The sequence below is a fragment of the Arachis ipaensis genome, chromosome B2 (genome assembly GCF_059453495.1).
Source record: "Arachis ipaensis isolate K30076 ecotype BB chromosome B2, ASM5945349v1, whole genome shotgun sequence".
NCBI classification, from domain to species: Eukaryota; Viridiplantae; Streptophyta; class Magnoliopsida; order Fabales; family Fabaceae; genus Arachis; species Arachis ipaensis.
In genome coordinates this window covers 3,321,815-3,338,177 of record NC_142437.1, presented here as the reverse complement: position 1 = coordinate 3,338,177, position 16,363 = coordinate 3,321,815, and the positions used below count along the sequence as shown (strand labels likewise).

The 16,363-nt window shown below is 30.3% G+C and overlaps 5 protein-coding genes across 9 annotated transcripts in view; 1 reads left to right on the top strand and 4 right to left on the bottom strand.

Annotated features, from left to right (window-relative positions):
- LOC107626596 (putative disease resistance RPP13-like protein 1) overlaps positions 1 to 16,363 on the bottom strand; it is a 184,295-nt gene that overhangs the window by 51,730 nt on the left and 116,202 nt on the right. The gene's annotated exons all lie outside the window — the stretch shown is intronic.
- LOC107622759 (TMV resistance protein N) lies at positions 509 to 5,358 on the bottom strand. Of its 5 annotated transcripts, none has more exons than XM_088505095.1 (5): positions 4,635 to 5,358; positions 3,061 to 4,153; positions 2,370 to 2,915; positions 1,593 to 2,266; positions 509 to 1,324 (listed from the first exon to the last, which is right to left on the bottom strand). In XM_088505095.1, the coding sequence occupies exons 1-5, from the start codon at positions 5,144 to 5,146 to the stop codon at positions 1,162 to 1,164; spliced, it is 2,988 nt and encodes a 995-aa protein (XP_088361221.1). In that variant the 5' UTR covers positions 5,147 to 5,358; the 3' UTR covers positions 509 to 1,161. The 5 variants fall into 5 exon arrangements, with proteins under 5 accessions (XP_088361221.1, XP_088361219.1, XP_088361220.1 ...); XM_088505093.1 differs by having other exon boundaries at positions 509 to 1,854; positions 2,065 to 2,266; XM_088505094.1 differs by having other exon boundaries at positions 509 to 1,854; positions 2,065 to 2,122.
- LOC107628119 (uncharacterized) lies at positions 5,923 to 7,290 on the bottom strand. Its single transcript, XM_016330928.3, has 2 exons — positions 6,995 to 7,290; positions 5,923 to 6,195 (listed from the first exon to the last, which is right to left on the bottom strand). The coding sequence occupies exons 1-2, from the start codon at positions 7,196 to 7,198 to the stop codon at positions 6,178 to 6,180; spliced, it is 222 nt and encodes a 73-aa protein (XP_016186414.1). The 5' UTR covers positions 7,199 to 7,290; the 3' UTR covers positions 5,923 to 6,177.
- On the bottom strand, positions 10,173 to 10,708 carry LOC107626593 (uncharacterized). Its single transcript, XM_016329498.1, has 2 exons — positions 10,512 to 10,708; positions 10,173 to 10,341 (listed from the first exon to the last, which is right to left on the bottom strand). Exons 1-2 carry the CDS (start codon positions 10,706 to 10,708, stop codon positions 10,173 to 10,175), a joined length of 366 nt encoding a protein of 121 aa, XP_016184984.1.
- Positions 11,896 to 14,180, top strand: LOC107628118 (uncharacterized). Its single transcript, XM_016330927.3, has 4 exons — positions 11,896 to 12,209; positions 12,466 to 12,677; positions 13,002 to 13,269; positions 13,661 to 14,180. Exons 1-4 carry the CDS (start codon positions 11,931 to 11,933, stop codon positions 13,958 to 13,960), a joined length of 1,059 nt encoding a protein of 352 aa, XP_016186413.1. The 5' UTR covers positions 11,896 to 11,930; the 3' UTR covers positions 13,961 to 14,180.

The following is a 16,363-nucleotide window of genomic DNA, read 5'->3' as shown; positions in this document are numbered from 1 at the left end:
GAAGAAACTAACTTGCATGCAAATAGAAATAAATCACCTTTATCCTTTAACTTAGCTTAACCTGCTTTGATTAGGACTATTAAACATTTGCTTTCTTGATTTATTTTTCTCTTTCTTTCTTCTTGAATATGTCCAAACTCCGAAGAAAGCTTATAAGCTTCGGCTTTGGTTTGTTTCCACTTGGATGAGTCAACTTGGGCTTGGATTGGCTTGACTTTCTGTTCCGCCCAATTCATTTATTTGTTACCTTTCATTTGGTCTTTCTTTGTGGATTTGACATTTTTCAGCAGTTTTTATTTTTTTTGTTCCAATTTGTTTGGGCTGTTGCACTCTTTATTTATGGGCTTACATCACTACAAAGAATTATCAAAACTAATTAAGTGTTTAACCCAATAAATTTATATTTGTCATCATCATTAAATTAATTGTATTCTTATCTTAACAGTCCTAATAATTGATAATACTTGAATTAAAGGTAATTATTCTCTTTAAGTTTAGATTATTTTAATGGAGTTTTGAAATAAAAATCAATATAAGAGAGCACAATAAATACATAATAGAGTTGGAACAGAAGAAAAGTAATGAAATTAATTGAAATAAAAGTATATGAAATTATTGTTAAAGAAGTGACCCGAGGGAGGGGAAATCAGCAGAGTAGTATTGGCGGTGAGAGGTGTGTGTGTGTATTGCTGCAATGAAGTGTTTGTGTGCGCCGTTGGAGTGGAAGGAAAAGAAAGAAAGGTTATGAGCTTGGTCCATCGTTGTTGTTTATTTTTTGGTTTTTTTCATTAGGCCCTACAGAGGAAGTATGGGAATGATTTCCATAAATATCTTGAAGATCTTCCTTGCACACCAGACGACACCCAGCCTGCACTATCAATGAACCGTCATACCAACACGCCAAACCAAACCCATAACCTGTATGCATTCTTTCAAGGTATTCTCCAATGGACAGAAAGAGAATGTAAAGGTGAGGTTGTTTTGGCTCCATAACAGGAACATTCCTGCTGATCACGTGAGTCTCAGTCATCCATTCATCTTTATCCCGTACCATTATTTTGTTGGCCTGAATATCTGGTACGAGTATGCAGGACTCTAATGATGTTTGTGTTGCCGTGTAACAACTGATCACTGCATCGTAATAGCCCAGAGGCCGATCAGCTACCAGCAAGAAACACAGAGCAAATCCCAGCCATTCAGTTGGAGGAGAAGGATGAGGAAATGGTATTTCTGCAAAGGAAGAGGACTTTTGAGGTGCAAACCATGATGGAATTTCATTGCCTGTGATAAACATGTCGAATGGTGTTCTCGGAAAGCAAATCCCCTGAAAATAACATTTTTTTCCGATAGTTAAGGAACGCTTGATTCTCCAAAGAGAGTAGAGTGTTTTTATGCTTAATGGAAGCTCAGGCAATGACTGAAGCTTCTTGCACGAGTTTAGACAAAGATATTCAAGCGTAGAGTGTTTGGAAATGTCGCTTGGTAGGTTAACAAAGTTGTTGCCAGAAAGATCCAAATCCCTCAGCAAAGATAAGCCACAAAAACCATCTGGTATTGATTCAGCAAGTAGATTGCAATAACTTAAATCTAACCTTCTCAAAAGGGATGGACGGCAAACAGCAGATGGAACTCGAAAGCAATTTAACTCAGATGTTGACTCTTTGCAACCAGCAAATGACACTACTTTGATGTTTTCTAGATGACATAAACATAAAGGTAGTTCTTCAATGGCAGTATTGCTTGCATAAAGTTCTTCCAGATTATTCATTTCCTGTAGGCACTCTGGCAAGCTACTGAGTTTCGAGCAATAAGAAACATTAAGAACTTTGAGGGACTTCAACTTATGAATGGTATCTGGAAGGCAAACAAGATACATGCAATTCTGTAAATGCAAAAGAACAAGTCCAACCAGACATGCTAATGATGAAGGTAACTCTGTTACAGCAGTTCCATCCAAATGAAGCTCTGCTAGATGTCCCATGCAATTCCCAAAGTCTGGGACAGTGTTCATGTTTGAGCAACCAGAAAGATTTAAAACCTTTAATGAACTCATCTCCATTTTACCTGGAAGAGCTTTGAGCCTTTTGCAGCCTTTTAAGTTCAATTGAACAAGTTTCTTGAGCTGCATAACAGATGAGTGGATTTCGGTTAGGCTTGTACAACCTTCAAGAACTAACGATTGGAGATTCGGAACCTCCACAAAGTCAGGGGTTTGGTTTAGGTTACCGGAAAAACTCAAGTTGATGCACTTCAACTTATGTAAAATCTGATCAAAAGTATACATGTGAAAGCAAAATTTCAATGTTATTGTGATTTGTGAACATCACTAAAACATAGTTTGAAAAAAGAACTTAACCAAGGGATTTTACCTTTGTTCCATGCCAAAGTTGTTCAATTTTGCTCCAAGACAAATTGATGTCAACAACATCCAGTTGATCAGTAAGTGGCAGAGTTTTCAGAGGGCATCCATGCCAGTCAAGAACTCTGAGTGCATAAGGAAGGCAATCAAGGCCATGGGAAAGACAACACGCATTACGTATCTTTAGCAACCTTATGTTGCTGGTCTTGGAGAAAGCTTCAGAGCTCCATCTTGCTTCATATGGTCGAACATAGGCTACTATTGCTTGAATATCTTCAAAGATAGCTTGAATTTCTTCAGAGCTCCATCTTGCATTATATGGTCGATCATAGTCTACTATTGCTTGAATTTCTTCAGACTTCCGTCTTGCTGTATATGATTCTACTATTGCTTGAATTTCTTCAGACTCTACAAATGATTTACTTTCTTCAGAGCTCCATTTTGCTTCATATAGTTGATAATAGTGTGCTGCTGGTTGAATTAGTTCGGAGAACCATCTTGCTTCATATGGTTGAGCTCGAGCATAGTCTACTATCGCTTGAATTGCTTCAGTTCCCTAAAATTCAGAATTGTAATTACTCAATAGTGCAATATTGTTGATTAAAAGATAAAACAAATGTTTAAAGAAAAGAAATATCGTATGCCATTTTTTGTTGATCTAAAACCAATCATCCAGTAGTGGCAGAAGAATTGGCACAAACCTTATTTTGTGTCAACGCACGGCTGATGTCATCTTGAGACCACAATCTACTACGTTTTCCTGGATCATTTGGAGATTCTTGAAACACTATATTCTTTCCCATTTCTTCAAGTAAATCATGCATTTCCAATATATTATCCCTACCAAGAGTGACCAAAGATTTGTCAATCAAAATTTCAATATCAATTTGTGGAAAATGACCACAATTTTCTAACACTTCTACTACTCTATCCTTGTTCATGCCTTTGAAGAAACAAGCAATATCCAAAAACATTTCTCTCTCTGTGCTAGACAAACTTTCAAAACTTATTTTCAATGAATTTTGGATTTCAGGGTGTGGAGAACTTCTTATTTGTTTTAAAGCATTATGCCAAGCCTCAAGAGTTCTTCCACAAAGATGGGACCCCAATACTTCAAGTGCCAATGGAAGGCCTCTTGTGTATTCAACCACTTCGTTGCACAATTTCTGATATTTGCTTTTGGGTTGATCTTGTTTAAAAGCTTTCAGACAGAATAAATGAAGGGCTTCTTTCTGAACTAAGCCTTCAAGCTCGCATGTCTGATGCACGCCATGTGTCATTAGCAGATGCTTATCTCTAGTAGTGATGATTATTCTGCTACCGGGACCAAACCATTCTTGTTTTCCGGCTAAGTTCTCTAATTGGCTTCTTTCACTTATATCATCAAGAACAAGGAGGACCTTTTTGTTGTGCAAAGAGTTTGCTATTATTTTTACCCCATCATACAAATTATGAAAGTAATTACTTCTTACAGAAAGATGAGAAAGAAGTTCCCTTTGGATGTGAACTATGCCATTTTTTGCAGAAACCTCTCTAATGTTTGCAAGAAAGCAACTAAAGTTGAACTGCTCTTCGATTGATTCATATATTAATCTGGCAGTTGTTGTTTTTCCTATGCCTCCCATTCCCCGTATACCTATAAAGCGAACATCATCCAACTGCATACCGATGAGTGAATTCAACTTTTTCATCCTTGATTCAACACCAACGAGGTTTCCTACCCATGATGGCAACTTAGGAATCAGTAATTTTTGTATGTGATCAACAATTGTTTCAATCAATGCTGCCTCATGCCTGCATAGAGGGAGAAAAAATATAGGCTATGATCATCGCATGTCCATGGTTATAGAGGTCTCAAGTTTAATTTTTAAGTACTCAAGAATTAACTAATGGATTACAACCTGGATTTTTATATATCGTCTATTTTCTATATACGATGATGACTTATCATTTGAACAAAGAGAAAATTCGAAAACTTGAACACTACTGTCTACTGCACTTTTGATGTGTGCTCAAACCATTTACAAAACCCATTCATTGTTGATTTTTATACAACTTCTAAACATTATAATGAAAATAGATGGTTATGCATGTCTCTAAACATTACAACTTGAAATACTTCACTATGGGCCAAGAAAATAAACTAGTATATATAGAAGGGATTGATCACTTTAACTATGTTTGGTGTCCAATTCTCTCATTTTGGTACCAAAAAGTTAAAAAAACTTCAGATCACTAGGGAAAAAAAATCAAAATGAATGACAAGAGAACTCACTTATCTTTGGAGTCCCAACCGGAATAACTTGCAACTTTTTGCAATGCATCTCTCCATCTTTGGACTTTCCCCTTCTCTTCTTTGAACCTCTCTTCATGTTTTCTGAAAGCTTCTTCAAAGGTTCCTCTCTGATACCTTACATCAGAGGATTCTACACCATAGAAGATAGGAAAAACCACTTGGTTGAACTTTTCCCTGCACTCAATGATGTTTTGCAGCTCATCCAAGCACCATCTTGAGGAAGCATAGTTTGGTGAGAGGACAACAAGCGCAAACATGGACTCTTGAATTCCCTTGATGAGCCCTTCAGATATGATTTCCCCACTCTCAAGGTCATGATCATCCTTGAAAGTTTTGATACAACCCCTTCTTTCCAGTGCAGCATAAAGGTGATCTGTGAAGCCTTTTCTGGTGTCTGCACCCCTGAAACTGATGAATATATGGTTGATCCATCTACGGGTCTTGACGGAGGGAGAGGGAGAGGAAGAAGAAGAAGGTACATCAGTGATCATTGCTGATTCAAGACTTGACTTTGATTTTGATGCTACTGTTAAGAGTATGAATATGGTCTTTTTAAGAGCCTTGGTAGGAATGTGTGTGGAAATTGGAATCACTGGATCGGGGAAACTTCAGATACAGTTGCAGAAATTCTAATTGGAAGAAGGCTGAAGAAAACGCCAATGGCAAGGGACAATTTCTCAGAAAGTGTTTGTTGGTAGGCTCCATCTTCCATTAAACAGATTGTTTGAAATAAAACAAAGTAAACAAAGAAAATGCAATATTTGAAAATGACAATTATTTCGATATTTTTTTGAAAATTGAAAGGTAAATAATCCCTTCTTATATGTTATCACTTATCCCATAATAAGTTTAATTACACACGTATTTAAGATATAAAATATTTTTCATATGTTTTATTTGAATATAGAGCATTACCTCTGAATTAAATTCTAAATAATTAACTTATCGCATCATTTTCTTTCTCATAGAACTATAAAACTTGAGAAACACTTGTGTAGTCCTAAAGTATATTTCATATGTGTTGGGATTGGTTAAATATGATTATTTCAAGTGTTAAAATATATAAAACATACCTATTGCATAATAAAACATGAGAGAAGATAATTTATCTTCTAATTTCAAAAGAGTATTAGAGGAATTCCTTAAAAAATACATTAATAAATATTCGTATTGGAGGTACTGACTTAATAAAAAATCCCTCCTTAAGTAAATAATTACTAGTAGCTCTTTGTTGTATTTCAATCCATTCTAATTCTAATTGAAACAATTTACTGAATTAGCAATAATTTTCATGAGATGAATCACTACAATCAATGAAATATTACTTCAGCTGTTTTCTTTGGTTACCAAAATATACCCAATATTCAATTCAACATCCAAAGGAACGGAATTGTTATATTATAATGTTGCCACTATCTGCTAATTTCAAAGGGAAAAGAAAATTTGGGTCTTCTCATCAGTTGCTTTGAAGCAAAGCACTCTCAAAATCTTGAAGACACAACATTTGAGCAGAAAATAATACTTAGCCACAGCCTTCAATCTGCCATATAAAAAAACAGACAAGAGTTTAATCAGTACACAATACTTTCATGCAAACCAAAGCTATCACTTCCAACACACACAGTTTTATTTCAACTGAATCTTTCGCAATCAAATCTGTCTCAAGTTTTTGGAAGAAGGTAAAATGCAGGAAATGTGTATGTTGAGACTGATTTTGTATATTTGTCTCCAATTCCAAACACATTTTTGTGCCTCTATCTTTATAGTTTTGTCATGTTCTTGCTACCAAACACAGCCGAGGGTAATTGATTCTAGTTTCAACATGCTTATAGACTATAGTGTTTGCATAATTGATTTGAGATCTGCATAGCCTGAACTTCAAGATTTCTCTAGATTTGCATAGTTAAGAGAAAGTATGATTTATAAGAATATAGTCAAAGCTTGAGCTATTCTAGAATCAAGAGCATTAACATTGTCAAAACCAAGTTTTCGAAAACAATCAAAGAGAAAAATCACTCCTACTACACAAATCCTTTCACCATTCTTACAACAATCACAATCATAAAGCTAAAATTAGGGCTAAAATCGGAAATCATAACTTTTGCCAGAATTTGTTCACTTAGCACACTAAATCTAAGTGACTATCACCATAAATTGATTTCATAAAGTCAACAAGTGTTTACATAGGTCAATTTTCACATTTTCTTTTTTTCTGTCATGTATTGTTAGTTTGTTACTAATTTTTAATTAAAATTAAAAGCGATTTTGATGCAAATTTGAGGGAAATGGTCAAAATTGAAGGCAATTCCGGAAAAATTAAAGTGTAGAATGGGAAGCACCTGATCAGAAACTGGATTTTGATTACCAGACAATGATGAAGAGGACTCGAGGTTGGAGACGCGAGCTTGGAGCGCGTGAAAATGGTGGTCAATTTCTGAGGAAAGCGCGTGGCGATCAACCCAAAGGTCCTTCCATATGAAATGAGAGAACACTGCACTTGTTGACACGAACCCCAAGCTCGACCATAGCAACCTTGTTCGCATCTTCTTCTTCTTCTTCTTCAATCACACAGAGAGAGAGGAAAACGCCCTGTGAAAAACGACGTTTCCATAGAGAGGCAGAAGAAAACGCACTATGAAAAACGACGTCGTTTCAAGAAAGAGATTATTCAATTGGGTCTAATGTTTTGCTTTATTGGCCCATTTAAGTTCGGCCGATTCAGCCTGGCCCATTATCGATTCAACTTGTGGCCAATTTAGTAACAGGAAGTCAGGAATAGAATTAGGCTTCAGATATTGAGACCATTGTTTAAAAATAAAAATAGCAAAGACCATCAAAATTTATTATTTTTTGTTCGCATAATCATAAACTCAACTTTTTTTAGTTTAATTTTTTTAATATAGTAATTTAAAAATATATTTTTAAACATTAATAATTAACGAACGATCAATAATAATAAATTTTAATAGCATTTTAACATTATTCTTATTAAATCTTTAGTTTTCTATTGATCGATTAGCATGTTCTTGGAGAATTAAAAATATACATTGCGTCTCTTGATAGACCAGGATACAGTGGAAGTGATTCAAATCTTAACCGAACTTCAAAAAGCTTGGCTTTTGACGCTGAAGAGCTTACTGATTAGCTGCAACTTGAACCCTAATTTTATGTCATTGGATACTCCATGAGAGGTCAAGGTGCTTGGGGCCTCCTCAAGTACATCCCTCAGGTAGGATATAACTTGACAATTTTATAGTAACTACTAACACACCACATTCATATAATTATTATATCAATCTTTTTATAAAATTAAAATAAATTAAATGTTAAAAATTTTTTTATTAAATATAGACTTAGTTTTTTTTTTTTTTTAAATACAGAGACTCGAATTCATAATTTTTTAAGTGAATATAAAAAGATTATATTATTTAAATTATAACTCATTGACATTAAATATAAACTTGTTGGAACAATATTATAACACCAGTGACTAACTATTGGCGAAGCGGCTTCAATGGACAGTTGGTCATAAAATTCAGCTATAACTCGTTGACATATAATTTTTAGATAAGCATGGAGTGATGGAAAGATGATGTGATTTGAATTATAATTTATTGGCATATAATTCCTACTTCATTTACCTAACGAATTAAAAAAAAATAATACCTAAAATAAAATGTTTTTTTTTTTGTGACTACCTAAAATAAAATGTTTTAATATTAAAACATGAATTTAATTTTAACTATTCTCTTTATAAACAGTTTTACTCACAATCAAACATTTGAATTCAAATGGTTGTTTGGTTAAGATGCTTTAATTCACGTTTTTTTCATTTAAAAATTGGGAAATGTTAGGTAAACAATAACTATTTTGAACAACATGAACAACCACCAATCAAATAAAAATACACTACATCCTAATTTAATGTTACTAATTAAATTTAAAATTAATTTACTCTTTTAACCCCTATTAATTCACATTATTTACACATTGTTTAAAAATATTGTTGGTTACCTATACTTTTCCTTAAAAATTTAAATATTTTAAAAAATTATTATTAGAAATTTTATGGTTAGAATTATAATATAATAAAACAACAAATAGAAGATATTATTATTATTATTATGATAATAATAACATCATCAATATTATCATTAAGGTATTTAGAAATTTATTTCTATTCGATTTTTTATTGTAATGATCAGAAAATTTCAGAATAAATTAAAGATATTATTACTATTATGATTATTATTGAAAAAAAAGAAGTCAGACGACAGTATATTATTATTATTATTATTATTATTATTATTATTATTATTATTATTAATTACTAGTCGAAAGATGAAGAAGGTAGTATATTATTATTATTAATAATAATAATATTATTATTATTATTAAAAAGAAGGCAGTATAATATACCAATATGTGATCATAAATAGTTCATTAGGTTTAAAGTTGCTATAACAGATTCACCAAAATAAAGAAGTAGTTGTAATAGAAAAATAAGAAAAAGATGCATCTAAATAATATATTTGTTTTTAATAAGGTGAATGCTATAGTATTTTTAATTGTATCTAACTTATTAAAAAAAGTAAATAGATAATATTTAATAAATTTTAAATATTTTATTTTTTATTTTTAAAAATAAATTAGACAATAATTTTAGCACCACAATAAAAATATGATAAAATTTACTTTTTAATAATTCTATATTGATTATATTTATTTAAAAAAATAATAATATTAATCGGTTTTTTTAATATATATTTTAATTTTTTATTTTAAATAAAAAATTAAACTTTTAGGTTTGAAAAATTTAAGAGTCATATTTCATGATGTATAAATCGAAGTGTCCGATTTATAATGAAATAAATTTTTTTCGCTATAAAACAAATCGAATAGTTCTATTAGCATGTTAAAAAAAATTGAGGGTCAAAATTTGTATATTTAAAATTTTTAAAATAAAACAACAAATCTGAGCCTTTAAATTTACATGTTAAAAAAAATAAAAAACCACAAATTTGGGAAAAAGATTTATAGTATCTAAAAAAAAATACATTAAATTTTTCTATTATTAAAAAACATTACTACTAGAATTACAACACCAAAATTAAAAAGCCATTGTATGCGATCAACAATTTTTTTCGATATAACTAAATATCTATCATAATTCATCCTTTAATCAGTCATTATTGATTATAATAATTATTTTTAGATATTATTCTCAAATCTTCTCTTACATATTTAAAATTTAAAATTATATCTCCTTAAAGTTAGAATATTTAATTTAAACTTAAAAATCAAATTTATTTTATTTTCAATGTGTATTTATATTTCAACATATATTTTATATTAGTGGCTGATTTTAATTACTAATTACAGGGTTATAGCATAACCCTGTAATATATTTTACGTAACCTGATATTGTCTTGGTGGAACGTTAGGAGAAAAGAGCAATGATAAATCTTGTTGTGATAAAATAGCTGGATTCTTTGACAAAACACTTGATGCTGGAAACTACTTCTGAGTCATCCACCAATATGTCAGCCATGGCAAGTAATGTGCAACTCCAACTGTCCATTGGTCTTGCCATGGTTTTTTGGAGTAAGCTATCTTCAATAACTTGTAAGGGAAGCCACTCCACCAACAATTAATCACCGGTGTCATCAATGTTGCTCCTGCGAGCCTGTATTTAATAAAAATACTTTTAATATTTGGATAATGCTATGTAGACAAAAAAAAACAGTTAAAACTTGTCTTATTTAGTATTAATTAATTGTCACAACAATTAATAAATGCTAAATAAGGCAAGTTATAGAAGTGTTTGGACAAATGCTACCTGTGAGAGGAATGTACTTGAGGAGACCCCAAACAGCTTGACCTCCCATGGAGTATCCAATGACATAAAATTTGGGTCCAAGTTCAGCAAATTCTTCAACATCAAAAGCCAAGCTTTTGGGAGTTCGATTAGGATCCGGATCACTCTCACCATATCCTGGTCTATCAAAAGATACAATGTATGCCTTCAGTTCCTCAAGAACACCCTGATCCATCGTTATCATCATTACCATTACCAATACAAAGTTAAAGAATCAATAAAATTTAATAATGGCAACTACTCCCATGAAGATGTCAAAAACATCTTCTCATGATGATCCTTGTTTAAAAAGTGTAATTTATTTGTTTAGCAACACTTTGAATAAAGGTAACATTTTTACTTCAAATAAAAATCAAGTTCTACAATCCGTTAACATTTTTATTTAATTTAAATTTTTAAAATATAAATGTTTAACATCGGTGAATAGTTACCTTTTTATATTTTATATTTTTTAAAAAATTAATCATTTAAGTTACTTCATTTATGTTATTTTATTTTTATGTGTAATTATTAATATTCAGCATTGTGTTTTAGTTTTTTTTTGTTATTATGCGGTTTATGATAGTTATTCTTTATTCTTTTGACAAAGTAAATAATTCTTTATTTATAATTTTAGTTTATTTTCTTTATTTATTATTTTTGCTTTTTTATTTTTTATTATCCACAGAAGTTTGGCATTTTGTATTCACAAAATCGCAAGTTCAATTTTTTTTATTCCTTAGTTTCATGAAGAACATGTACCTTTGTAAGCATTAATAGAAGTTGATATTCAACATTATTTTAACAGTGTTGTTGTATGCATTAATGTCTAAAATTACAAAATTATATATATAACAAATTAAGTAGTTAATTTCTTTTCTTATTTAATATTTAATTTAATTAAAAAAATCAATATCCACTATAAGACAAAATTAGTATAGTTGCTGTCTTGTTCGTCAAAAAATGTAGAACTTGTTCGCCAAGGTTCAAGTTCTTACACCTTGCTGCACAAGTTGCATTTGATGACGTGTCAAATCCCCATTGGTTCTAACTGAGCAAAACGAATAACTACTTTCTGGGGAATCTGAGGTAGCTACAAACGTGGAAATTTGTCTGCGTGTTTAAAACTTAAATTTTAAATTAAATAAAAGTGTTACTAATTCCTAAAATTTAAAAAGTATGATTAAATAAAAATTAAAAAAATAATATAATAAAATAATTAAATTTAAAGGTTGATAAAAAGATAAACTTTAAAAGATATTCTTTTTTTTTCTTTTATTTTAATGAATCAACCCTAATTTCTAGAGAATCTCAGCCCTTGCAAACGTAGAAATTTTTTATTTTTTCTTCGACTATAAAAGCATGCACTAGGGGTTCAGTTGAACTCCTCACACTTTTCCATATTCATTATTCAATTGATGGTGGTTCCATTTTTTATCCCCAAAACAATGGCATTAAAAACAAATGCACTTTTGTTGGTTCCATTGATAGGCGGAGCGTTGGCATACCGGGCAGTCCGGGCAGCTCCTCCAAAACCTCCGGTGATTACGTCAGCAAGAATAAGGCTGAGAGATGGCAGACATTTGGCGTACAAAGAATTTGGTGTTCCAAAAGAATTGGCCAAGAACAAGATCGTCTTTATGCATGGTTTTGCTTCTTCCAGACATGATACTGCCATTGCAGATATCCTTCGCCCGGTATTTCTTCCTTTCATATTCAATATTTTTTTTAAAGAAATAACAAGACGATCAGAATTTATTATTTTTGGTTATCAGTTAGCTATAAATTCAATTTTTTAATTTAATTTTTTTTAATTTAGTAATTTAAAAATATACTTTTAAATATTAATAACTAACTTATGATCAAAATCAATAAATTTTAATAATTTTCTAGCATTATTCTTATTAAATCGTTAGTTTTGTATTTATGATGATGATAATGACGATCGATTAGGGTGTTCTTGAAGAACTTGGAGCATACATTGTGTCTTTTGATAGACCAGGATATGGTGAGAGTGATCCGGATCCTAACCGAACCCCGAAAAGCTTGGCTTTTGATGTTGAAGAGCTTGCTGATAAGCTGCAACTTGGACCCAAATTTTATGCCATTGGATACTCCATGGGAGGTCAAGCTGTTTGGGGTCTCCTCAAGTACATCCCTCACAGGTAGGATATGTTCAAGTAATTCTATACTGACGTGTGACACTGCTATATTAGCATATAATTAGGAGTAAAACTAGAATTTTTCGTTAGAATTTATTTTTTTTGTTATTAGTTTGTTATTAATATTTAAAATGATGGGATAAAATATATTATTAATTTATTAGAGTTGATCTTAATAGTTCTTAATGACAATAGCAAAGAAATAACTAAGTAATGACTAAAAATAATAAATTTTGATAATTTTTTAATTTTTTTATAATTATTATATCAATATTTTTTATAAAATTAAAATAAATTAAATATTAAAAGTATTTTTATTAAATACAGGCTTGCTGGAGCAACATTGATGACACCGGTGACTAACTATTGGTGGAGTGGCTTCCCTTCCAAGTTATCAAAAATGGCTTATTCCAAACAACCAAGGCAAGACCAATGGGCAGTTGGAGTTGCCCATCACCTGCCATGGCTGACATATTGGTGGATGACTCAGAAGTGGTTTCCAGGATCAAGTGTTTTGTCACAGAATCCAGCTATTTTATCACAACAAGATTTATCTTTGCTCTTTTCTCCTAACGTTCCACCAAGACCATATCAGGTTATATATTTCCTACTTCATTGACCGAATTTAAAAAAAAAAATTAATACCTAAAACAAAATGTTTTAATATAAAAACATGATTTTAATTTTAACGTATTCTCTTTGTAAACAGTCTTACATAAATATATGGAAAAGTCTAGGGACCAGTAACTTTATTAAATTCTGGCCAGTATATACTAGTAAAGAAAAGTGAGCTATTGGATGAAATCTCACACCATTAAAATCATCATTGATGACTATTTGATGGTTACAAATCACAAAAGTTGCTGGCCCTAACATTCATTACATATCAAAATTAAAATCTTAAAAATGTGGTCTGAGAAATTGAATTTAATTTCTTGAAATATTAAACTCATAAATAATACTAAAAATTTTTTTTTTGGTTGCAGTCACAAGTGTTACAACAAGGTGAATCTGAATCTGTTTGCCGAGACATGATCGTTGGATTTGGAAATTGGGATTTTGATCCCTTTGAAATTGAAAATCCTTTTCCAAATAATGAAGGACAAGTTCATCTATGGCAAGGGGAGGAAGATAAACTTGTCCCTACTATGCTACAACGATATATTGGTCAAAACATTCCATGGATTAAATACCATGAATTGCCAGGTTCAGGGCACATGTTTCCGTTAATGGCGGAAGTGAATGAAGCCATTCTCAGAACACAATTAGAGCGTGAAAAGGAGTAGTGCATTATGTTAGTATTATATATATATAATAAGTTATCATTTTAAATTTAACTTGTTATGCTTAGTTAGGGTTAGATTTAGGTTTTATCGTTTTTGCCTGGTATTTAATTTCAATAAGTTGTATTGTAATTATTTTTAGTTAAGATTATAACGGAATTATCTATATACAATAAATTTTTGCATAATTTATATTTGAGTTCAATTAATTTTATATTCAAACGTTTTTGTATTATATGTTTTTATTTTTTATTTTATATTTAGAATTTTATAAAAAAGTAATAAAATTATGTTTTTTATATTTTTTTCTTTTTAAAATTCTAACAACTGAAAACACAAAAAATAAAAATACCAATTGAACTGCCCTTAAATTTGAGATAGTTTTCATACGAGAGTAATATGCAATGGTGGTGTACCATGTTAGAAATTAAAGTATTAATATTAAACACCATGCTATTAATCATAACTAGATGAATATTGTAAATGGTAATATGTATCTTGTCTTTCTCACCAAAGAAACATTAATAAAGCGATGCTCATCTATTTTGCATTCTATCCAAGGAAATAAAATAAACCAACAAATTTTAATAACTAGAAAAAAAATTAACTAAAAATAGTTATAACTTACTTTATTTAATTTTTTTGTCGTATTCTCATTCGGGCAAAACCATTTTCTCTGCCGACGTCCTTTTTAGAAAGGGATTATTCAATTGGGCCTAATGTTTTTGCTCCATCGGTCCATTTAAGTTCGGCCAACTCAGCCTGACTCATTAACGATTCAACTTGTGGCCATTTAGTAACAGGAATAGATTTTTTTTTTCATTATGATATTTTTGGTGACTTAAAAAAAAAAAAAAAGTAAAAAACAATCAACAACTAAAAAAAATAAATAAGAAACTGTTTAAGAAAGACAGTTTTACTGAATATTACTCTCAAATTCTTTTTAAGACAACCAAAGTTTTACTTGGGAAAAAAAAATCCTTATTGTAATTTTTGTCACGATGTCTAATACTGTATTTGCATCTCTCAAAATCAACCGAAGATCAGCACGCCATTTTTAAAACATGATATCTCGAATTTTTAACACCAAAGGATCAATAAACCCAGAGCAATCCTGTAAATTGTTGACAATAGTAAAAGCCTCCACACAATCTTTTTCGCAAATAATGTCTCTTTGTCTCGAGTCCCATGCTAAAAGAAAGCCTCTTCAAATAGCAAAATTGTTCCCAGACAGTCTCGTTGACACCTTCCCTTCTAATCTCTGCTAACACAAGTAAAACCACATCGAACACCATTGTCAAGATAGCTAGCATTACAATTAATCTTAAAATAATATTATTGAAAAGTGAAAACAATGTGAGATATTTTCATCATTATTAATATTTTGAAAACAATGTGAAGCTAACAAGGAAGTGCATTGAATCATCTGGTCCCATTTCTATTAAATGCATTATTGAGCAAAAATATTATTTGTTTGTACATTAAAAAGATGAAAATCACACACCCTTACCCCATATCCATAATTTGTAGTAAGATTTTTTATTTGATGTTTTTTTTTTTTTTAAAAGCAAGACAATTCTGTCAATTGAGCTACATATTAGTTGGTTGATTTAATTACGCATTTTGATTATGAAAAATAATTATCAAGAACTGCCCAAAACAAAATAGCTTGTACATGGTCCCTAAACTAAATTTATTATTTCTTCGTTCTCAAATTAACTCTCTTTTGTTATTTATGCATTAAAAATTAATATATCCAAATAAAAGTATGTCTAATTTTATTTACATTAACTTTTCAATAAACAAAAATTGTTAATTTCATGAGAAATACTATGTTATAAACTTATAATTGCATCAAACTCAGACAAATGATAAATTAAAAAAATTAAGGATCTAATTACCATTAAATAAAAATAATAAAGCTCACATATGTCAATGATTAATCTTTTTTTTTTTTTTGCATGGTTTTGATGGGGAAAAAAAATCAATCCTATACAAATTTGAAATGTATCATCTAGTTTTGTTTTCCAACCCAATCCAATCCAATGAATTTTGATCCAAATTATTGCTGTTTTATTGGATGGTATAATTAAAATTTTATTATTAAAAATAAAAATAGTATTAAGTAAATAAAATAAATAAATCAATAATAATAAAACATTCATTAAACAATAATAATGTCTAAATAATATAATTTAAAAATATTAAAAATAAATTGTTAAATTTAATAATAAAATAATACTATGCTATGATATTAAGTACTTTTTTTTATTAAAAATAAAAAAATTCGAATTTACGCGTCATTTGAGTTATAACCCATTTGACATGATCATATTTAGCATTTTGAAGATTTTGGTAAATAAATTTAAAATCTAATTCAATCATGCAATATATCAAAAATGAATC